Below are 26,095 nucleotides of genomic sequence, written 5' to 3' on the forward strand. Positions count from 1 at the left end.
AGGTAGGAAAACAATCATTGTAAGGAAGGATAACAGTCATGTGTTAGGTAGGAAAACAATCATTTGTAAGGAAGGATAACAGTCATGTGTTAGGTAGGAAAACAATCATTTGTAAGGAAGGATAACAGTCATGTGTTAGGTAGGATACTTTTTTCTGACATGGGCATTTTGCCTGGAAATATCTCTAGCTATGCTGATAAGGAACGAGAGAAAGAGAAATCCCACTTAATTTTCTCATATTGGCAGACATTGTCCCTTGTCTCAAAGTCATCTCGAGCTATACTGATAAGGAAAAAGAGAAAGAGGAATCACACATAGTTTTCTCATACTGGCAGACAGTGTCCCATGTCTCAAAGTCATCTCCAGCTACACTATTTGAGAATGAGAGAAAGAGGAATCCCACTGAGTTTCCTCATGCTCGCAGACAGTGTCCCATGACTCAAAGTCAGAAAAAAATAACCTAAGTATACATCTTTCTTTCAGTTGATGCCACTAAAACACTTGTGTGTTCATTAGTACTTTCAAAACTGGACTATTGTAGCTCCATTCTGTCTGGTTCATCTCAATATCTACTCCAGAAACTTCAAAACAGCTGCTTGGATCATCCTTAGAGTACCACGATCAGAGCACACCTCCCCGCTGCTCTGTACCGTATACTGGTTAGCCATTCGATCCAGAATCAAACATAAAATTTGTTCTCTGTGCTACATTTCACTGATGGACTTCAGTCTGACATGCCTACCCCACCTCACCCATGTGTACACACCAGCAAGATACTTATGCTCTTTTTCTGACAATCATATGCTCATTATTCCCACAATGAAAACTGAGTCATATGGACAACATTCTTTTGCATACCAGGGCCCAGCAACATGGAATGAATTGCCCACTGAACTAAGACACAAAGACACGGTGATCCCATTCAAGAGTGCTCTTAAAACTCAGCTACTTTGACTGCAAGAACAAACTTAAAGACCTAATAATGTTTCCTACCTTAAATATTTTCAGCATGTTTTTTATGTTTTCTAATTTAATGTTGTTTTTTTGTGTAATCATATCATTATATGTTTTTTATGTTATAGGTGTTGTCTAATGTTGTAAAGCACTTGAGGCTTCTCAAGATTAGGCACTATACAAAAGTCCTCATTATTGTTATTATTATAAGAATACCTACCATCTGCGCTGTTAAGAAGAAAAATATCTGCCTTGTCAGTGATGACAATAATATATTTATCATTTCTGGACAGCAGCATATGCTTGACTGGTCTACTCTGCTTGTCTGTCAGCAGTTCCTTGCAGTGGGACTGAACAGTATACTTCAGCACCTCACCATGGTCAGTCCCAAGGTAAGTTGTCACACCATTGCTGGAAGAAAAAAACATCAACATCAAACTGCCATAAATTATGTAGAAAGATTAATAACACAGTACTGTGCTTCATTTAATTACTAATTTCTGTTTAGTAGAAAGAGATATAACAACATTTTCAAGATGACTGCCAAGGTGGTCATATTAAAAGTCAGATTGTTACCATTGTCATTTAGGACCAACTCACCATCATAAAAGTCTTTTGGTGAAAACCCATGTCAATATGACTAACCATCCAAAGGTAGCAATAACAAGATTGCAAGGGTTGACTACCATTGTGGTCTTAACAAATACAAGAGCAGCAGCATTTTCATTCAGGACCAACTAGACATCATAAGAAGTTGTATGGTGAAAGCCTCATGTTGATATACCTTTCCATTCTGAAAGAGTAGCAACAAGATTTTAAAGATGGCTGTCATGGTGGCCTAGGATACAATATGTCTTCATAAGAAGTCTTCTAGTGAAAACTCCATGTCAAAATTATGTTTCATTTAGGGAAAACAGCAATCAAAAGACTTTAAAAGATGACTGCCATGGCAGCCATTTTGGAAGTCAAATTGGGACTAGTTTACATTTAAGACCAATGAGGTATCATAAGAAGTCTTTTGGTGTATCTCCATATTTGTATGACCTTCAATTCATGCAGTCATATCTGATGTTAGATCAGCACAATTTTCATTTGAATTCCTCAACTAGACACCCTTATTGGATGTCTCAGTTAAAACTCTGTGTTGATATTACCATCTGTTCAAGAGATGGAGTGATAATAATTATGGCTGTCCAAGCAACACAATTTTCATTTGAATTCCCCAACTAGACACCATAATGGATTTCTCAGTTAAAACTGTGTTGATATTACCATCTGTTCAAGAGATGGAGTGATAATAATAATGGCTGTCCAAGCAACACAATTTTCATTTAGGAAAAACTAGACTTTGGATGAATGTCTGTGTAAAGCTTCATGGCAATCCTCCAAATAGTTTACATGTGCTAATGGATAGGGGATGCCAGGCAACAGGTCATTCCATAAGCTCTTCTGATCTGACCAGTAGAGCTAAAAACAAAAATGAAAGCAATGAAATGAGATGAGTGAATATTTTCTTAGTACAAAAATAGAATTCTTGTGAACTTGATGTCAAACAATCTTTTTTCAGACTCACTATGATTGATCCCCTGATAAAATATTGACTCTTTGCTTGTATGTTTATAATGTTGCAGGCATATGCATGCATTTGCCAGAATGTTAAAAGCAACATGACATCAGAGCAGTTTAAGTTTCTTGTAATAATAATGGGCCACACTATGAAAGAAATTCAAAAAGTTGTGACACTATGAAACATATTTAGGAGACCTTCTTGTTGTATAATTTATGGATATATATGTCAGCTTTTAATGGTACCCTAGAACAATAATGGCTATAACCCATCCAAATATATGTAAACAGGATGAACAACATGATATAAATGGTAAAGTGAGAAAAGTCCGTAAAAGATAGTTTAAAATAAAAGATAAAGGGAAAACATAAATCCTTAAGCATGTAGTCAATTCATTTAAATATCTAAACCACATTCCATCACCAAGTCTAGTTTATTCACATCGGAAGACTTTTGTCTGACAGTGTGAAGAACGATTATGACTCAAACAAGATGCTGCCACTACAATGACTGATGTCACATGTGAACAAAAGCCAAATGCAAGAAAAACAAATATTCTAAAATTTAGTTTTGCCCTGTTTTTGTGGGTACTATTTTTTGTCCTTCATTAGAATACTGCTGAAAAGCTTGAAATAATTGCCTATCATCAGTCAAACTAATCCTTTTGTTCCTTGTCAAGTCAATAAATGGTCAAACTAATCCTGCTGTCTATGTCAAGTCAAAGGCCAAACTAACCTTGTTGTCTACATCAAGTCAACTGAAGGCCAAACTAACACCGGTGTCTTTGTAAAGTCAATCAAAAAGGCCAAATCTAACCCTGCTAAATCAACTCAATCAAAGGCCAAACTAACCCATAATTGCCTATGTCAAGTTGTCTAAAGGTAAAACTAACTCTACTGTCTATATCAAATCAGTTGAAGGCCAAACTAACCCTGCTATTTACGTCTAGTCAATCAAAAACAAACTAATCCAGTTGCTTATGATAAATTAAAAGTACATGCTCTTGTTGACATGAATCTTCAGTGCAAATCTGGTTCAAAGTGTGGAAGAAGATTGAGTACTGTCTGCCCATGCTGAGTCGCTGAAGGGCCATGTGTTGAATGGGCTGCTCAATAAACCTGTCTTGTTGAAATAAAGTTTCGTAGAAAATTTGACTTAAATCTTATTAAACAAATGAATATTATGTCTAGTTGTTCCTTAATAAAAAATTGAGCAGATCGGACTGATAATATGGCCATTGCTGAGGTTAATCATTGTGCAATGCCTATACTAAACTGTTTAATGGTAATAACTCTAAGAAATAAGCATAAAATGTACTAATCATTAAAATTCTGGGCAAGTACATTTTGAGATAGATCATCACTGAACATATCATTGAAATCCAATAATAAATGTAAAAGCTAGAGTTTTAAAATGTTATGCATCAGCAATGCCTATGCTAAGACAATCATGTGAAAGCTAGAGTCTGAAAGGTTGCATATCAGCAATGCCTATGCTAAGACAATCATGTGAAAGCTAGAGTCTTAAAAGGTTGCACATCAGCAAAGCCCTGGCTAAGACAATCATGTGAAAGCTAGAGTCTTAAAAGGTTGCTCAACAGTAATGCCTATGCTAAGACAATCAAGTAAAAGATAGAGTCTTAAAAACTTGCATATCAGCAATGCCTATGCTAAGACAATCATGTAAAAGCTAGAGTCTTAAAAGGTTGCTCATCAGCAATGCCAATGCTAAGACAATCATGTGAAAGCTAGAGTCTAAAAAGGTTGCATATCAGCAATGCCTATGCTAAGACAATCATGTAAAAGCTAGAGTCTTAAAAGGTTGCTCATCAGCAATGCCTGTGCTAAGACAATCAAGTGAAAGCTAGAGTCTAAAAAAGGTTGCATATCAGCAGTGCCTATGCTAAGACAATCATGTAAAAGCTAGAGTCTTAAAAGGTTGCTCATCAGCAATGCCTATGCTAAGACAATCAAGTGAAAGCTAGAGTCTAAAAAGGTTGCTCATCAGCAATGCCTATGCTAAGACAATCAAGTAAAAGCTAGAATCTAAAAAGGTTGCATATCAGCAATACCTATGCTAAGACAATCATGTGAAAGCTAAAGTCTAAAAAGGTTGCTCATCAGCAATGCCTATGCTAAGACAATCAAGTAAAAGCTAGAATCTAAAAAGGTTGCATATCAGCAATGTCTATGCTAAGACAATCATGTGAAAGCTAGAGTCTAAAAGGTTGCATATCAGCAATGCCTATGCTAAGACAATCATGTGAAAGCTAGAGTCTAAAAGGTTGCATATCAGCAATGCCTATGCTAAGACAATCACGTTAAAACTAGAGTCTAAAAAGATTGCTCATCAGCAATGCCTATGCTAAGACAATCAAGTAAAAGCTAGAATCTAAAAAGGTTGCATATCAGCAATGCCCTGGCTAAGACAATCAAGTGAAAGCTAGAGTCTAAAAAGGTTGCTCATCAGCAATGCCTATGCTAAGACAATCATGTGAAAGCTAGAGTCTAAAAGGTTGCATATCAGCAATGCCTATGCTAAGACAATCATGTGAAAGCTAGAATCTAAAAGGTTGCATATCAGCAATGCCCTGGCTAAGACAATCATGTGAAAGCTAGAGTCTTAAAAGGTTGCATATCAGCAATGCCCTGGCTAAGACAATCATGTGAAAGCTAGAGTCTAAAAAGGTTGCATATCAGCAATGCCTATGCTAAGACAATCAAGTGAAAGCTAGAGTCTAAAAGGTTGCACATCAGCAATGCCTATGCTAAGACAATCAAGTGAAAGCTAGAGTCTAAAAGGTTGCACATCAGCAATGCCTATGCTAAGACAATCATGTGAAAGCTAGAGTCTAAAAAGGTTGCATATCAGCAATGCCTATGCTAAGACAATCAAGTGAAAGCTAGAGTCTAAAAGGTTGCATATCAGCAATGCCTATGCTAAGACAATCATGTTAAAACTAGAGTCTAAAAAGATTGCTCATCAGCAATGCCTATGCTAAGATAATCAAGTAAAAGCTAGAATCTAAAAAAGTTGCATATCAGCAATGCCCTGGCTAAGACAATCAAGTGAAAGCTAGAGTCTAAAAAGGTTGCTCATCAGCAATGCCTATGCTAAGACAATCATGTGAAAGCTAGAGTCTAAAAAGGTTGCATATCAGCAATGCCCATGCTAAGACAATCATGTGAAAGCTAGAGTCTAAAAAGGTTGCTCATCAGCAATGCCTATGCTAAGACAATCATGTGAAAGCTAGAGTCTAAAAGGTTGCACATCAGCAATGCCTATGCTAAGACAATCATGTGAAAGCTAGAGTCTAAAAAGGTTGCATATCAGCAATGCCTATGCTAAGACAATCATGTGAAAGCTAGAGTCTAAAAAGGTTGCACATCAACAATGCCTATGCTAAGACAATCATGTGAAAGCTAGAGTCTAAAAGGTTGCACATCAGCAATGCCTATGCTAAGACAATCATGTGAAAGCTAGAGTCTAAAAAGGTTGCATATCAGCAATGCCTATGCTAAGGCAATCATGTGAAAGCTAGAGTCTAAAAGGTTGCACATCAGCAATGCCTATGCTAAGACAATCATGTGAAAGCTAGAGTCTAAAAAGGTTGCACATGAGCAATGCCTATGCTAAGACAATCATGTGAAAGCTAGAGTCTAAAAAGGTTGCACATGAGCAATGCCTATGCTAAGACAATCAAGGGCCATAATTCTGAGAAGTATTTACAGCATATGCTCATCATCAAACTCATTTGAAACCTTAAGATGATCCTTCACAACAAATCTGATTAAAATCTTGTAAGAAATGTTGAACCTAGAATGTTTACATGGTTATGCATTACCAATGCCTATGACAAGTGGATCAAGGGCCATTACTCTAAGAAATATGTGCAGAATGCACCCATGTCTTGTTTAGATAAACCTTCAAATCAAATTTGGTTGAAATAAATTAATAAATGTGGAAGCTCAAATGTACACATGGTTGTGCACTGCAAATACCTATGATGTGATCATTAACGACCCTAACTCTAAGAAATATCTGCTTGATGTGCTCATTATTGAACTCATCCAAGCTGTTGCTATTTCAATGAAGCATCATAGCAAATTTGGTTTAAATCTGAAATAAATGTGGATACTGTAGCATTAACAAGGCATGCAGATGGAATGAAGCATGAGGACAGAAACAATAATGGATGGGTGACCATTTCTATATTCCACCCCACTTAGCAGCAGTGGGCACTTATTACATTTAAGTCACAGAAATCATATTACAATATAATCTAAAGAGTGCCCAACTTAGTTATTTTTTGGGGGGTAAATGTGTAAACGCTTCAAAAAAATTATTATATATACTGTTTAAAGTTGACCAGTATATGTTATTTTAAGAGTATAATGATGTAGCAGGTAAATTTCTTCAAAGTTGGTTACCTATCCATGACAAGAGCAGTAGACTGGGACATTGCTTCTTTATCAGACATTTTGCTTGCAGAATACTCTAGAATACGCTGACACAGTCTACGATCATGTTCCTCCTCAGAGGGAGGCCGTATCAGCTGTGGAAAAATTGTCTCTTGTTGGATATCCTTTTTTGGCGGTTCCTGGACAAATGTGATAAAATCTGCCATAAGTTGGCCAAGGTTCCAGACCTTGATCATGTTGTCTTCAGCTGCTGAAATTAGGAGCTTCTCATCAGGGGAGATAAGAGTTTGGACCAAGTCCATGTTGTGACCATGTAAACAGTGAATCATCAAAGCATCCTTTAGTAGACTCTGCACCCTTCCTGCAGTCAGGATGTAAATGTTTTTGTCTCGGAGTGGGGTAACAACAACATTGATGTATTCAGAGCCAAATATTTGGATGTCAGCATAGGGTCCATTTACAGAAGATTTGGAGACACATGCCCCAGAATCCATGCTAAAGAGCTGAGCAAATTTAGTAATGTTACCATTTACTATAACATTCTCACTACTTCCCACCAACATGAATTTCTCACTTGAATGGACTCTCAAGAAGTAAATCTTGTATGGGTCACCTATGGCTAATGCATGCTTCTTGTCCTTGGTATTCAAATCTAACACAGCAAGAGTCTTCCTGTAACTGCTTATAAGAATATTGCTTCTGGTAATATGAGTCAAAAGTTCCAAATTTAATGACATTCCACTGAACATATATTTAGAGTCTAGATCTTGCAATTTGAAGAGTTCTGCCCCTTTTTTCAGGTCAATTGCAAAGAGTGATGAAGCAAATGCTGTTACTACAAATCTGTCATCTGGGGAAATAACCAAGTGAAAAGCTGGGGCCTTGATTTCCACACTGTGTAACAGAGTCAGAAGGTTGGAAACATCTTTGTTTACTTTGAAAACTTGAAGGATATTCTCTGAAAATAAATGGAAGAAGATTATAACATTAGTTGATATTCTCTGAAAATAAATTGAAGAAGATTATAACATTAGTAGTAGTTAATATCAGCACAACCAACACCAACACCATCATCAACATCAAGATACATTTCAATTTGTATGCTTATGTCCACATGAGTACCATCTGTCAAAATTAAGGTGCACAGCCATCATATACCCTCTGCAATATATTTGGGGCACTCATGCCCAAATGATGATGATGATGATCACACACACACATACACACACACACAGAGTTGGTGATCATATGATCATTATGACAACATCAAGGCAGATGCAGGAGTTGAAATTCTAGGCATGACATTTTAATTGTCTTCCAATACAATCACATCAACATGCATAATGTATAACTCAAAAAAAATGGTCATAGCACACATTCTTTTCTACTATATACAGAACAGAGACATTCCTCATTATAATGCTCCTCAAGAGAGTCATACATATAAGTGTACTTATACTGAGGTACATTACACATAGCATCAGTATTACTTAATGTTATGGGTTCCATGGGCCACACATGCTTAACAAAAAAGTATTATACTCAAGTACTGTATTGTAAAGGACAAATCTGTGTGTGTGTGTGTATGTTTACATACATATATATATATATATATATATATATATATATATATATATATACATATACATATATGGTTAACATATATAGATAGGTAAAAAGATGAAACGAGGGATAGATTTTGACATATAAGATCTCAAATATGAAGCCTGATGGGAGGATAAATTTTAATGTATAGCTAATTACTTGGTAGATCTTTAATTGTTTATTAACCTAAATCTATTTTAATGGGATGGATTAAAATGAAAACTTTATGTTACAATAGCTATAATGCAAAAATATATTTAAAGTAATTCCTGTATTTAAAAAAACAGAATAGATGGCTGAAATTCTTTGCATAACAATCTCTCTCTCTCTCAACTTAACAAATATGTACAACAGTATCACTAATTTAAGTTTGATTGCTAGAGTGTGCTTTGTACTTGAAATATATTAAGCAAGGGGAGGGGGGGAATATATTTTGTATATGTGGAATTTCCACTGCTTCAATGCTGATTTGTCAATATAAATAATCTGTGTTTTAATTGCAAGCTGAAACAATTTTTCAGTAGAAAATTGTCATTTTGATGATAAGAGAGGAAGGACTGTACAGGTGAAACTGCCCTTTTGAATGAGTTTAATTTCCCATGCATGGCCTGTGTAACACCCCAGTTTACCTATTTCTCAGGTTGATGCTATTAAATTCCCAGATGTAGGTGATGGTGCGAAACTGGACAACCATAAAAGTTTACCTTTCAATGTGTGTGGCACATACCACTTCTGTTATCTTTTTCTGAGAATGCTGCAATGAATTTTTATGGTGGCAAGAGACTGGACTAGTAGACATGTAAAACTTGTATTACCTGTATCTGAGGCTGCTGCTATGAATTTTCCTGAATTGGAGACTGCCAGGTATGAGACAGGTGTGGGGAACTGTACAGGTGAGAGACTAGACAGGTGTAGCAGTTCTTCTGAATATTCAGGTGAGTACATATCCATCTTTTTATATACAACAAGCTTCAGAAACCTGACAAAACATAATTTAAACTTCTAGTTTTGTTTTGATTTCTTGGAAGAAAAAGATCCACAAAATAATAAAGAACTCATAATAATACCAGTGCTGGTATGGTTGTCTTTACACAAAGGAATTAATAATAATAATAATAATAATAATAATAATAAATAAAAATAATAACAATATTAATATTGATTTATCTATTGAGGTTAGCTCAATTAAAATACAGATGCTTCTTGTCTCCCTTGAGTTGTATCTTGTTGCCCTTGAGTTGTATCTTGTTGCCCTTGAGCAACTTTCTGAAAGTCTACATGTAATATGTATCTCACTAACAAAATGTGTAGGAAAATAAGTAAAGTCACCACATTTAATGAAGAAATAATCATATGATGTAACTTTACATTACTATAAACATGTCAGCCATTTTGAAACAAATAATACAGCTTAGCAGGCAAAGAGACTACATGCTTCGAAAGCATATAATGACATACAGAAATACAAAATAAAAATCAAGCTGTAAATATTTGAGACATTTTTCTTTAAAACTTAAAACAAATATGACTAATCTAACTGATGTGTGCAAAGAATTTCATATCTTTGTACTAGAGTATTTAAAACTGCACCATAATTATTTAGTAGTGGAGTTAGTAAATTTCAAGTGGCCATTTGAAGTTTATCATAAAGTCTGTACCCACTGATTATCATCAAATAGTTCTCTCAAATATCCAGGCATATCACAGTTTATAATGTTAAGACTCTATGGTCTTAAATTAAGCAACAAAAACGTGCTGGATTGAACATTCAAACTAGCAATATTTTGCATCCTGTCATAGAGATAGGATCAGAACCAGTTTAAAACATTAGTATCAAATTTATAACATTTAGCTTGGATAATAGGACATCATGATCAACTAAATCAAAAGCCTCCCTAATGTCCAGAGTATGCATGTTAGGTTCACCTTTTGATATTTTCCTGCAACCAGCAGTCAGTGAGTTTTATTAAAGGGATTTAGCATGAATGACCCTTCCAAAAACCTGTTTGAGTAATATGAAAAGGGGGATTGTGGACCACCTGGCCAATTATCAAACAGCTGGTCATCACACCATACTCCTGCAACCCAAAGGCACATATATTTACTTAGGTCATCCTGTGTTTATGGAGAGTTCTGGACCACCTGACCAAGGTTCAAGTCTACAGGGTGGCTCAGAGGAACCTGTCAATGGCACATGTTTCAGTATGATGGTGGATTATGGGCCACCCAGTCAAGTGTCAACACTGTCACCTGTCAGAATGACTGTGTTTTACAGGGCTGGACAAAAAAGGAAAATATGGACAATGACATGTTCTTAGCATGTGAGATGTCTGTACCTGAAACAGTAAAGAACCCAAAGATGTCGACTGGAATGGTTTTGTCATGATGAAGAGTTTACTGACATTTCATAATATGATACAGAGGTCTATGGGTGCCACTGTGCTTGTGCAGATAACAGTGCTAGCATTGCATTAAGCAATGTATCTAGGGTCAGTCAAACTCTGTTGTTTTTAACACCGCAATGAATAGGTGGCTGCAAACTGAAGAATGAAGTAAATCAGAGATAGCAACTGGAGATAGGCTCCCTAGCTCTGCACAGATACAAACTTGGTTCACCAGGTGGTGCAAAGTCATACAAGTCAAAATAGAGAGGGTGGGATTGTATCACCTGTAATGCTTATACCCAGTGCATTGTGAGGTTCTCTTGATGATGACAATCCCAGCTTCATATCCACTGCACTCTGGTATGTGTACCATCTCACTAAGCAAAGCAGATGTCAAAGAAGTGCTTCAAAGGCTGGGGCATTGACAGCAATCCAAAGATAGAGCCATTTTTCCTTTCCTAAAAGGTGTAGACCCTGCCCATTTTTTAGACTACTATTCAGTTTAGCAGAATTGATAATTCTCTTGAGGGCAAGACCACTAGTTCTGCCAATTGTGGCTTAATGGCAGCTACCAGAGCTGAAAGGGCAAGCAGGGGCAGAATGCTGGCATCACTGTGAATGGCTTCAAGGCCAATGACACATTTTACAATGCAGACAGCTTAGAGATGCTTGGGCTGGGTGGATTTTAATATGATACCCAGAAAGGTTACCAACACCAGAAAGGTTACAAGCACCATGCCAAAGGGAGACTACATGACTAACCTTTATGGCAGAGGCAACCTTTTCAAGTGGGAAAGGGACACTAAATGTTTCTTTATGGTAGTGTGTTTGTAGTTTTGCCCATGTTCCACAAAGCACAGTTTGTTTAAATGGTGTTTTCTATGGGAGTATCAATGACCTTCCTTTACCTGCCAGCATCTTCAAGCAGCAGCACTTTATCCAAAAAGATGACAACAAAAAACCATGCCCAATGTGATGCAGGCCTTGAAGTACATGTCCACAACATATTGCTTTACCAAGTCAAAGTGTTCCAGGTTGAAGTAGTAACTTGGGCAGAGATCAGTCAGTACTACTGGCTCATCTGGAGGCGAGAGGCCGGAGGTCATGTCAGGATTTGGCACCAAGGGCAAGCCATGTTGTTGATGCTGTCTAAGGTTACCTCAACTTGTTTCTGGTGGCACAGGTTCACTTCAATGACACTCAGCTTGTCAAAGACCAGTCTGATGTGATCTTGGCTGTTTATCTGAGTCATGTCCTGGCAGGCAATGAAAAAGAGCTAGGACATGGTGATGCCCCACTGGATTGCTGATTTGCAATGAGAACATGCCATTGATCAGGGTTTGCTTGCTTGGTGTCTGTGGTTGCAACCTGGGGGCCAAAGTTCTCATGCCTCCTGCCTGAAATTGAGTTGGTTGAATTCCACCACCAGTGATGATGTCACAGCTGTCATCCAAAGGGCAAGCTTAGGATATTGTGATATTGCCAGTAGCCTCACCAGTATCATGTAAGATAGTGTCATTGTCAGTATTTTTACAGGTTAGAGTGATGGTGAATTTGGCATCAACGCATGCCATACACATATCCCAAAAGAATAAGTGGGTCAGTGGTATGGCACAGGAAAAGTTACCCTGCATGTTCACATGAGCCTTCTGCAACACAAAGTTGGCATTGAAGTTGTGGTTGTTGCCAGTCAGTGCACTGCCATGGTAAGCTCCTGCACTGCTGAAGGCTTTTGCCATGATAAACTGGACTTTATTTGTATAATCTGCTGTCACCTTTGTGAACATCCTTGTTAAGCCAGTGCTGTAGGCATAGTTACTGCTACAGTGAGCAAAGCCAAGGATGGACATCGTGAGACTAAAGTTACACAGACAGGGATCAGCTTCTTTGTTGTTGATGAAATAGTGGGCACTGTCAAACATTACAATCTCACTGTTGTTGACAAATGTCTCCTTGCCCATAGTTTTGTGTACTGATCTGTCTTTGTACCACTTCAATAAAGGCTTCAGAGAATAATGCAAGGTGTCCTGTGCCTGCAGATCTATACAATGCTGTTGATTGGGATTCCATGCTTTGTGATAGTAGTTTTGAAGGTCATGGAGGCTGTATTCATGGAGCAAAGGGGCCCCCATATTAATGGTAGGGTAACGTATGTCTTGGAAAGATTCCATTGCAAGGACATGTTGTATTTGCAATATAGCAATAATCTTCTAATATGGCAAGGGGCAAATGTCTGTACCCATGGCCATGTTTGCTGTCACTGGACTAATCAGGGTAGCAATTTTGTGCTGGGCCACTCATTTATGCATTATGCATTTTGTGTGGCATAGTGTTAATTGTCATCAGTGCCAATCATCTGAGGTGCTCACAAAATGCTTCTACATGGTCTATGGCTGTTATTGAGATGGTATTAATGGCTTGCAATGTGACAGCCTTGGCTGCCACAGTGGTGGCTATGGCTAGTGCTGTAATGGTTGTGGGTGCTGCCATGATTAGGGTATGGATGATGTCAACCAGCCTGTTACCATAGTGTACACAACACCCATCAATGGATGCCAAAACTCGTATTGTATAATACACTGGGGGCAATAGTTGTGCTTTTGTTCTAGCACAGTCAGCATAATGACTGCATGCTAAAAAGATAAATGCAGTTCTTTTACCCACTAATATGCTTAAAGTGAATACTGGTAAAGTCTATTGCAGGGGTGTCCAAACTTTTTGCAAAGAGGGCCAGATTTGATAAAGTGAAGATGCCCAGGGGCCAATAATTCCTTCTGATGTTTTTTTAAACCACAAAAGTTACATGCAAATATACACGGTTATAGAACAATAAATAAATAAAAAACAAATAAACAATAAATAAATAAAACAATTTTCATCGTCACAATTATCTTTAGTTTTCAAATGGCAATGTAACTAAATATAAGAGACTCAGGCAGACATGAACAACTCTAAAAACACAATTCTGCCTTTCATTCATATCTGGAGAGTCAGATAACACTGAACTGTAAATTTAAGGTAAATTTACCTTAAATTTCCATGAGTTAGATAAATATGTTTGCCTCATGGTCATTTTAAACAGGAGTTATAACTAATGCAAAGTTTTCTGTTATCATTAAAGTTTAAAACAAGTGAATTTTGCTTTTGTCTTTAAAAAGATCTTTCAGAAATCACCGTTGTGATGCCAGAGCAGCTTGGAGTTGCTTCACTTTTTCAACATGGTCACTCCCTGTTAGCTTGTCGTATGTGTTAGCATGTTTAGTCTGGTAGTGTCTCTTTACGTTGAAATCCTTAAACAATGCAACCGTCTCGTTAAAAATGAGACAAACACAATTTGCCTCGATTTTCAGTGAAAAGTACTGTAATTCCCATCTCTCCTGAAAGTGGTGGCCCTCATTGTCAACTTTCCTCTTTTTCTTTTCAGTCACCATGGCAGAAACAAGCGGAGAAGGGTTCGTGTGCTAGCAGGCCATAAATAATACATTATATGACCGAAGCTGCGGGCCGTATGAAATCTTACTGTGGGCCGTGATTGGCTTGCGGGCTGGACTTTGGACACCCCTGGACTACTGGTTGGTGTCTTGTTGAAGAGCTCAATAAGATTGCCATCCTTGTCAGTCAGTATAAAATGCAAGTGGATGGGCAGGGGTTGTGCACATGCCTAGAAATGGCAAGGATTCTACTCTAGGATAAAGCTATCAAGCACATAGCCAGAACTAGCCTAATTGCTGGTATTTGAGTCCACACAGGAGATGTCCAAAGCACTGCATGTAAGATGGTAGTGAGCTGCACTAGGCCACGTATGACACTAGCTCATTGCAGAGTAATTGGTTTGATGTATTAAAAGTGAAGAGCTCTTTTTGAACTCCCTAGGTGATATCATCCTGTAAAAATTGATGTGACTGCCATATAACAGCTGAAATGGACAATATAGACATGCAGTATCTAATCTTGATTGCCTGACATCTTAACACACTGCCAGTAACAAGATTTACTAAAAAAAAATAGCATCTGGAACATCATGCAACCTGCATCAGTGGACCATTTGACAAACTGCCAGAATCTTGACCTGCTAGAAAATGCCAGCATTGCTGATTTGCCACAGGATTTCATAGCATTTCTTGTTGTCTACACTGGTTACTATCATGTAACATCCCTTCTACTTCATCTAGTACATAAAGAAGTTTGGCAGCAACTATGCCTTTCCCCAGACCAAACGTGCTATAAGCAGTGTCCAGATATGATAAGACAGCTAGGCCCAATGGTGATTTATTTTGGGCTTTTTGTTGCTGTGATGTCAATACTGTCTATGTTTTTGGGCATACATGTGCATGCTAACAAATGTCACTCAGTCCTTTCAAAATGCAAGCATATTGTTTGTGCTGTATGCTAAAACAGACTGTGGGCCAACACAATATGTGGCTGACCAGTGGGAAATGTGCTCCAGTGAATTTGCATGTTGTGTGAGGCCAAAAAGACCTCCAATGTCTTGTGTGTGGCCCAAGCCTGGTGAGGCCTCAGCAAACTGTGTCAACACTGCCAGCCACAAACATGATCTGAAATAGAGTCATGACACTCAGAAATCTGACATGGACTTGATCCATGACCTAAATGCCACCCAGGGTTCCAAAGCTGGTGAATGCCTCAGTCAATAGCTCATAAACTGGGGTATGAAAGCCAAGCTGGTGGTGGGCAGATGCATTTAGTATGTGGAAGTGCAAACATGGTGCACTTGATGCAAGCATGTAACAAATGACTGACTCACATTTGGACAGATCTCAAGGTGATCTGAGTGGGATGAATCTTTCCTAAAAATTAATAAAAGTATCCATCCATTGTTATCAACATAATGTGCAGAGCTGGATCTGGCCTGCTCTGTGGTGCTGGAACTAGCTGTTAGTTTTGGCTGCTCTGAGGTACTAGAACTGGCAATGTAGTTTGGCTCCTCCAGGGAGCTCGAACTGGCCATGTAGTTTGGCTCCTCCAGGGAGCTCGAACTGGCCATGTAGTTTGGCTCCTCCAGGGACCTAGAACTGGCCATGTAGTTTGGCTCCTCCAGGGAGCTAGAACTGGCCATGTAGTTTGGCTCCTCTAGGGAGCTAGAACTGGCTATGATGTATATTTATCTGACCAGTATCCACTGGAACTCACTGCTGCAGTGGGTTGATATTCAGACCTGCCAACGTTTTTATTGATTATTAATTATTGCAGTCTTTATCCAATGCTAATTATTACAGACTTTTCCTCATTTAATTGCAACCCTCTTGGTTCTGTCAAAACTAGCTAAAACTGCATTTCTGCATGCCTTTTTTTCTCTCTCACTGCACATTGCTAAAGCATTTCCACCACATCATGTGCACAGGGGCCTAGCTCTACATCCAACCTCACAAACCCAGCATCATGCATCCCTTGTTTGATTCTGCAGCATGACCACAACAAACCTTTTCAATCAATAACCTCCATGCACATGTGTTTTTTGCAAAAAAACATTTTTTTATGCATATGAGTACCCAAGAACATAATTCTTTATACCTTTATACTGTATCATTAAAATACATTTGTTAAAGATTCTTATCCTGTACTATCTTAGGTGCTTTCAACAGGTTTGCATAGCTCTTTTTACCTCAAGAAAATGGTGTGGTCTTTTGATGCTGCCAGTTAAACTCCCATTTGCACTGGCTTCAAGGGAAATTGAGGCATAGCTGACATAAAAACTCATTTCCACTTTTCCTCTCTGACCTCTCATAAGATGGTCAATATGTAAACATTCATGTACACAGGTTGTAAAAACCATACATACTTGACTGAATATGAACCACAAGCATATCTTATAAGATCAAAATTAAAATATTTTCAAAATCCAAATAAAAGAAATTAAAATATTTAAGATTATTTGAGGCTCTAATTTGGTCCTGCAGTCAATTTTCAACAAAACCTTATATAAACGCTTATATGCTTATTTTTCATATTGTTATATTATTAGTTCAAGCATGTAGATACAGGTGAAAATGTGCTCTGCATGTGTTTCTCTGTGTATGTTCACTGTTAAGGTATAAATGATGCATTTGTATACATACCTTTTTCTTATATTATTGTAAATAATTGAGAGCTTCAAAATAGATTACTTCTATATAACTCACTGAGTCACTCTCTTTATATAGAGATATTATATTATTATTACTATTAATAAATATAGTTTCATGCTGCAATCATTTTGTAAAATTTCAACTAATAAATACTGTCAATGAACACAAAATCCCCACCATCCCTTTTGTAAACCCTGTAGTTACTAGGGCATGAGAAATCAGAGCTGCTTTCTGTGACATACGTGTAACAATAATTTCACAATCCATAGTTTTAACCACATATCCATAGTCTGTCATGCCAAAATAGGCATCTAATCCAATATTGCCAGTTTTGAAGAAACTCAGGAAATCTACATGTGACTATTTCTAGCATGAATGAATAGCTAACTAGATTAACACTGACCTTTTTCTATACCATTAGCAGTCTGTATGAAATGACCTATGCAGCGAAACACATCTTTGAGCTTACTTTCATTTCTATTATAACCATTATAACTGTTTTTCAATGAGACTGATCTCATGGATCAGACTGAAAGGATTCTCATACACTCATGATAATAGTCTGGTCCCTCAGTTCTTTTTTGGTATTGTAGCTCAAACAAGGCTAGAATGCAGTGCATCATTCTCAAGTACTTCACTGATAGAGTTGAAAAGCCTAATAAATTAACTCTGGCATGCAGCATCTTCACAGAAAAAGGCTCTGCTAAAAGATGTAATACCTTGAAAGGCAGTTTGTAATTTTGTGACATGTTCCATAGGAACTACAATGAAACTGCAGCAGTAAACAGCTCTGAGAAACTGACATAAATAAAAAACTTTTTTAACCAGAATTATTATGGTGTAAAAAAAAAATCACAATAATCTAATGTTTGATGTAAGGAGGCATGGTACTCACAAAGTGCATGCCTCTGTGACCAATAACACCTGTAAAATGGACTCAAATGCAAACATCTAACTGGCATCTATTAATCATGAAATATAGGTCAGTAACCTACTTTTTGGAAGATAGTTTGTACTCAGCATGATGCATCTACATACTAGGCTTTATGACTTTGTGGCAAATGATGCCTGAGAAACTGATAAAAATGCAAAAATTATTTGAAGTTATTGAAGTGCATATTAGATCAAAGTAACCTAATCTTAGAAGGATAATTTTGTACTTATCAAGATACATGTACATACCAACCTGCATGTCTCCGGAGCAAACAATACCAGAGAAACTAACATAAACACAAAACTTAACCAAAGCTGCTGCACCATGAAAATAAGGTCACAGTGATCTGCATAGCACTCATCAAAAAACATCTGCATACAAAAAGATGGATGTCTCTTGGACTTACAATGCCTAAGAAACTGACCTATAAGCAAAATTTAACCAAGGTGTGATGGACGTACACATGGACAGACAAGGGTAACACTATACTCCTCTTCTACATCAACGTGGCTAAGCATATAAACAGATCATTCGATTATATGTGGTTAGGCATAAAATAAACATGGAAAAAACTCTAATATTGCAAAAAAAATGTACATAGAATTCAGTGTCTACTGACACAAAGAAAGTTAACGTAAGTGGCATGCTTGCATCTTTAAAATGCACTGGAAATGTGCACAGTAGTAAGTTAAAGATTTTTACACAGAAGGCTTTTGTGATTTTTGTTTCTTCTTAAGTTTTTGTTATCACCATTCTACATTAAATGAGTGGCCATTCTTTGTCTGGAAACTCAGTTTATTTCCGATACACTGCAAATAGTTCTGACACTACATTATCTAGGTCCCACTATCCAAACGATCATGTTAAATATGACTCCGTGAAGAGAGTTATGGTATGGTTTAACAAAAATACTGAATGATACTTCATGGTGGAAAACATGACTAACTGACACAAAATGCTCTTGGAAAAGACAAATCATTTTGATAAGCTCCTGATTACTTCCCTTGATTAAAAGCCCTTTAATACACCCTGATTGAATAAGGATTATTAAAGGGATGGGAAGAAAATGATGTATTTTATTTTCACATTATGCTATCATTTTTGTTATAAAAGATTATTTTCTGTAATATTTGTATGGTAATTTGTTGTGGAATACATTAAATCTAATTTCTTATTCACTGAAGGCTATGTTAAAATTTGGTGAGTTTTTTTTTAAACAAAGCTTTGAAAGTAGGCTGATTTGTAAAAAAATGTTGTTGTTACTCTGTGCTGATGAAAATTTAGAAATATGTTCATAAAACAATGAAAGCCCTGTCACCCTATCCACACACCCCAAAACTGTACAACTCTATAGTAAAATGTGCATGGAAATGCAAACCTTTATCAGATTAACTGAGGCATGACATGAAAGTCAGCGCTCTAATTTTGCTAAGGTAACTTAGTACTCTCCAAGACAGGTACACAAACAATGTAACCCCACCATAGCAAGCTTCATTATAACATGAATTCAGATATAACATGGTTGTGGCACAGGGCTCCCAAAATTTCATATACATGTACTTTTCTCAAGCATGGAAGAAAAAAATTCTTTTTAAAACTATTACAAATAACGTGTAAAAAGTTTATTATCATTTTTGGGGAAGAGATCATGTATGAATTCTAACATAAGACAATCATGGCATGACTCTTGCAATTTCATATACATGTATTTTTCTCATACTAATAAAAAGTATTTTCATCTTAAAAGTATGAAAAATAACGTGTAAAAAATTTATTCCAGGATCATGCCAGATTTGTGAATGATAAGTCAAATTCCTCTTCCTTTAACTCATAGAATTAAATTCTTCAGAACACTTATATATTCTACAGTAATCCCTGTCAGAACAAAACAGACCACTAACGTATTCATCACCTGTAGGCCTTCTTTCAAAACATTTCTGACAAATGCATGGAAGGAATTATCACTCTGCCACCAGAAATGTAAAAAAAATACAAAAAAAAAGAAGAAAAAACCCCACGAAGATCTATTTGTTGGCCTACTTATGCTACTGGGCCTAGCTACAACTGACCAACTTTTGAAAGCAAGAAAAGTAACTGCTACAACCAATCAAACAACAACAGATTCCTTGTTTTTAAAATGTAACCAGAAAAAAATAGTTTTGCTGAAACTTCAAAGAAAACTTATCACCTTTGAAGCAGCAATCATTACGTATAAATACTAAGCAAATGAAGAAAAAATAACCCATCTCAATGTTCTACAATTACTTGATGTTGCCACCACGATAAGAAACAGACACCTGTTTGGTCCTCCAAAGCTGCCCTTTAGCAGTAATTTCAATAACATATGCACACTTCATCAATGAAAGTCAACTACAATCAGAAGAAGATGCAGCACCGACATAAAAATTAAAACAATGAAATCTGATAGATTGTTGCATTTTCCAAAGTGATTGGAACAGGTTTATTGTGTCATCAAAGTTTCATTTTTGCAGTAAAACAAATTATGCTTAAGGTCACTGCCAATGGCGACATAAAATGCAAATTAATTTCCAATCTTATTAAACCACAGATAATAAGAAACAATAGTAAAGTTAACTGGGTATCTTGCAAAGATGTTTGTTAAACTTTATATTCTTTTCCAAATTTCATTTCCCTATCAATATCCTCATTCCCTGGGTAACCATGGTAAGATGATACTGTCCCCAGCTGACCAAAACCTAGGCCAATTTAAGTACATGTACGTGTTGCATGTAAACAACTATAGCCATGTGCTACATGCTGCAAATGTAGTGAACTGTTAAGTTACAATCAGATATAGATCAAAATAAGGTTTACAATTTTTTAAAATAAATATGTTATTTGTGCTTTCAAATGGGATGTGAGTCATACAACTTTATATCATGTGATCAATGCTTGAATTCATCAATTTATTATATACAAGTAAAGAACTTAATTGATTGCGGATTGTACTACACATATGTAAGTTGTCAACATACAAGTGTTTTCCAGACTATTTTGTCTTCGTTTAATCAACAGCACTAATTTTTGTGACCACTTTTATTACCTGCCCACCAGATGTTAGGTAAATGCATCATTTTCTTCAGCTATCTGACTTGTTTGGTTATAACATGGTTTGGTCTACAACACGGTAGGCTTCTACTGACCCCAACTACCGTGTTACAGAGGAGTCACACCACCCTAAGCTACATACCTCTGTGGCCAATTATGCCTAAGAAACTGACCTAAAGGCAAAACTTAAGTTACTACAGCACAAATTCTATGCCAGTGTGACCAAATTTTGTAAGTTGAGTGTTTTCATCAATATGAATCAATGCATAAAGTTGTTGTTGTTGTGGGGTTTAACGCCATTTTGCAGCACATGATAGGCTATACATGGAGGCCAGTATTAATGGTGGAGGAAGAACCAGAGAAAAGCCCGGAAAGAACCACCGACCCACGAGAAGCTACTGGCAAGCTTTCTCACATACCCACATTGGCTGAATCTTAGACTCGAACCGCCACAGACAGAGGTGAGATGGCAGTGATCCGTAACGAAGATCGCTTTAGACCACTCTGCCACTCGGGGCCCCAATGCATAAAGTTGCATGCAACTGTGACTTATAATGCCTGAGAATAACTGACCTAACTATATGTTCAGTTCACTGAAGCATGTAATATATGTTATACTTGCCTGGTTTTGGGGTAGATTGTCTAGTACTCATCAAGATGCAGCTATATGCCAAGTTCCATGACCCTATGACTAATAATGCCTGACAACCTGACCTATGCATGAAACATCGCCAAAGTACTATCAAACAAAATGTGGATCAGTGACCTAATTTTGTTTGGCTGTGTTGAACTACCCAAGACATTTTACTTTTATTGCAGAATTGAACAAACTAGTACAAACTTCCCTATTTAAACAAAAAGCTAAAATAATAAAATATAATATAATGATTGCATTACTGGATTATCCTCCATTTTTACTGTAGTGGGTATAATAAGCACCTAGCTATAAAAGCATTCATATTTGTCAGCCCATTATCACCAAACAGATCTGGGTCATGCCTAAAATTGTATTTTGAAGCAAAAGTAACAGCTAACAGCAAATGATGTGACAAAAGATCTGGGTCTATATATTCATTACATACAAGTAAATAGAAAAAGAATATTTTCTTTACCGTTCTTCTCCACAGAGACGTATATCTGCAAGGGCCTTGTCCAAGTCAGTCTTAATGACACATGATCCATTATCATTCAGATCAAATACAAGCAACTGGTCCTTTGTCTCATTGTTCTTCAGCTGTACAACATACAGGTGATTGTGTACAGTGTGAAGGCACATGTGCCCCGAATCACACCTTTCAGCTACAAATAAATATTTATTTTACTTCATTAGGTATCGATAAGCTTGACAAACATGCAATGTCATGGTTTTTAATACTCATAGTGATTAATACAATTACAATACAACCAGGTGATTCCTTATTACATCATGTATTCTGACATATGCCCCATGAATCTACATCTACCAATTACACTATTATCCATACAACCATATAACCCCCGTGCTGAAAAGTTTGCGTGTTACATTATGTGTTCGGATGCACTCTAGATAAATCTAATCTACCAATTACACTGTTATCCACACAACCAGGTGATCCCTTATTGGAATGTTTGTGTGTTACATCTACTTCTATCATATACACCATTATACATAAGATCCATGAGAACAATTTATAAAACAGCAATATCATTATTCATAATTGTATACATGGAAAATCACAGAAAGAAATGAAATTTATTATCCCTAAAGATATTCTGAATGTTATCTTAAGTTTGATTTTGGGAGAGTTTCTTGTCAAAGACTAAAAGAACCAAACTGGGAAATTCAACGATAATACATAAAAATTAAAATTAAGGCCAAAAATAATGATTAAGGTTGGAACTAATTTTTAAAATTTAATTTTCAACATGGGCATAAAGAATATTTATCTCTTGAATGTTTGAGACAAATAAAACTTGCTGGCAAAATATATCATAACTCATTTCACCTGAAGTGCAAATATACAAGTGAAAAAAATGGAAGTCATAGCAGAAAGGTTTTATTTTAGATTTCTCATCATTCTTTGCACTATCTATAAACAAAGAAATGTAAATAGGTCAAAATAAACAAATATATATACAAATTAATTAATTTAGAAAATAAAATGAAACATATTGTTCAAGTAAAATTGCTCATGTACAGTCAGTTTGGAAAAAGAAATAAGAGGATGCCTACTGGTAATTAACTATGAAAAAAGGTAAATGTATGTTTTTCTTGTAAATATACACAAATTCCAATAATCAAAGATCCACTATTAAGCATAAGTGATGTCAGCTTGGTGTTACTGATGCCATTGTCTGCTTTTATTACATGCTCTGAACCTTACAGAATGCCTGTTATGGCAGAAAGCTGGTTCACCCAAATTTATTTTTTTTGTTGAGATTTAATCAGATCAGAAAAAAGAGAATTTGTCAAATCAAGTTATCTTCTTGGTATATATCTTTGTTTCAATATAAAAACTAATAATGTCAGAATTTTCCAAAAAATATTTCTGTCCACATGGATCATTGTTTACAAATGTAAACATATGTTGTGGTCATGAAGTCATTGAAAGAATGGCTATCTTGAGAGAACCATAAGTTTCTGACATAGACACAGACAAATTTCACTCAGCTAAAACTGCATTTAAATAATAAGAAACGTTAGCTCACTGGAGCCATTTTATTGATTAAAAACAATAATATATTACATACATGATGACTACAAGGCATACAAATTTTAAATAGACAAGAACAAGGGGTTAGACAAGACTAATCAAAATGTAGAGAATATACACATATATGATGAATTCAGTGCATTGAAACATACATATTACAAAACAGATCTGTTTGAAGCAACTGTTAGCATATTTCAATACAGGGAAACACATGAGAACAGAGTATAAGAATCAAAAGCAACTGTTAGCATATTCAATACAGGGAAACACATGAGAATAGAGTATAGGAATCAAAAGTTACTGTTAGCATATTCAATACAGGGAAACACATGAGAATAGAGTATAAGAATCAAAACTAACTGTTAGCATATTCAATACAGGGAAACACATGAGAATAGAGTATAAGAATCAAAACTAACTGTTAGCATATTCAATACAGGGAAACACATGAGAATAGAGTATAAGAATCAAAAGTAATTGTTAGCGTATTTCAATACAGGGAAACACATGAGAACAGAGTATAAGAATCAAAACTAACTGTTAGCATATTCAATACAGGGAAACACATGAGAATAGAGTATAAGAATCAAAACTAACTGTTAGCATATTCAATACAGGGAAACACATGAGAATAGAGTATAAGAATAAAAAGTAACTGTTAGCATATTCAATACAGGGAAACACATGAGAATAGAGTATAAGAATAAAAAGTAACTGTTAGCATATTCAATACAGAGAAACACACGAGAACAGAGTATAAGAATCAAAACTAACTGTTAGCGTATTTCAATACAGGGAAACACATGAGAAAGAGTATAGGAATCAAAAGTAACTGTTAGCATATTCAATACAGGGAAACACATGAGAATAGAGTATAAGAATCAAAACTAACTGTTAGCATATTCAATACAGGGAAACACATGAGAATAGAGTATAAGAATCAAAACTAACTGTTAGCATATTCAATACAGGGAAACACATGAGAATAGAGTATAAGAATAAAAAGTAACTGTTAGCATATTCAATACAGGGAAACACATGAGAATAGAGTATAAGAATAAAAAGTAACTGTTAGCATATTCAATACAGAGAAACACACGAGAACAGAGTATAAGAATCAAAACTAACTGTTAGCGTATTTCAATACAGGGAAACACATGAGAAAGAGTATAGGAATCAAAAGTAACTGTTAGCATATTCAATACAGAGAAACACATGAGAACAGTGTATAAGAATAAAAAGTAACTGTTAGCATATTCAATACAGGGAAACACATGAGAATAGAGTATAAGAATCAAAAGTAATTGTTAGCATATTCAATACAGAGAAACACACGAGAATAGAGTATAAGAATCAAAAGTAATTGTTAGCGTATTTCAATACAGGGAAACACATGAGAACAGAGTATAAGAATCAAAAGTAATTGTTAGCGTATTTCAATACAGGGAAACACATGAGAATAGAGTATAAGAATCAAAAGTAACTGTTAGCGTATTCAATACAGGGAAACACATGAGAACAGAGTATAAGAATCAAAACTAACTGTTAGCGTATTTCAATACAGGGAAACACATGAGAATAGAGTATAAGAATCAAAAGTAACTGTTAGCGTATTCAATACAGGGAAACACATGAGAATAGAGTATAAGAATCAAAACTAACTGTTAGCATATTCAATACAGGGAAACACATGAGAATAGAGTATAAGAATCAAAACTAACTGTTAGCATATTCAATACAGGGAAACACATGAGAATAGAGTATAAGAATCAAAACTAACTGTTAGCATATTCAATACAGGGAAACACATGAGAATAGAGTATAAGAATCAAAAGTAATTGTTAGCATATTCAATACAGGGAAACACATGAGAATAGAGTATAAGAATCAAAAGTAACTGTTAGCGTATTCAATACAGGGAAACACATGAGAATAGAGTATAAGAATCAAAAGCAACTGTTAGCATATTCAATACAGGGAAACACATGAGAATAGAGTATAAGAATCAAAAGTAACTGTTAGCGTATTCAATACAGGGAAACACATGAGAACAGAGTATAAGAATCAAAACTAACTGTTAGCGTATTTCAATACAGGGAAACACATGAGAACAGAGTATAAGAATCAAAACTAACTGTTAGCGTATTTCAATACAGGGAAACACACGAGAACAGAGTATAAGAATCAAAAGTAATTGTTAGCATATTCAATACAGGGAAACACATGAGAACAGAGTATAAGAATCAAAAGTAACTGTTAGCATATTCAATACAGGGAAACACATGAGAACAGTGTATAAGAATCAAAAGTAATTGTTAGCATATTCAATACAGGGAAACACACGAGAACAGAGTATAAGAATCAAAACTAACTGTTAGCGTA

The 26,095-nt window shown here is 36.0% G+C and overlaps 1 protein-coding gene across 1 annotated transcript in view; it reads right to left on the reverse strand.

Moving 5' to 3' along the window:
* The window catches only part of LOC149795405 (uncharacterized), a 97,294-nt gene that overhangs the window by 22,121 nt on the left and 49,078 nt on the right, over positions 1-26,095 (reverse strand). The window contains exons 10-13 of the mRNA XM_089965183.1: positions 22,133-22,319; positions 9,363-9,526; positions 6,952-7,900; positions 1,175-1,365 (exon numbers count right to left, since the gene is read on the reverse strand). Of these exons, the coding sequence (XP_089821309.1) occupies positions 1,175-1,365; positions 6,952-7,900; positions 9,363-9,526; positions 22,133-22,319 (1,491 nt within the window). The remainder of the gene's footprint in view (positions 1-1,174; positions 1,366-6,951; positions 7,901-9,362; positions 9,527-22,132; positions 22,320-26,095) is intronic.

This window comes from Sinohyriopsis cumingii, chromosome 7, assembly GCF_028554795.1.
Source record: "Sinohyriopsis cumingii isolate HCF-2022 chromosome 7, ASM2855479v2, whole genome shotgun sequence".
Taxonomy (NCBI): Eukaryota; Metazoa; Mollusca; class Bivalvia; order Unionida; family Unionidae; genus Sinohyriopsis; species Sinohyriopsis cumingii.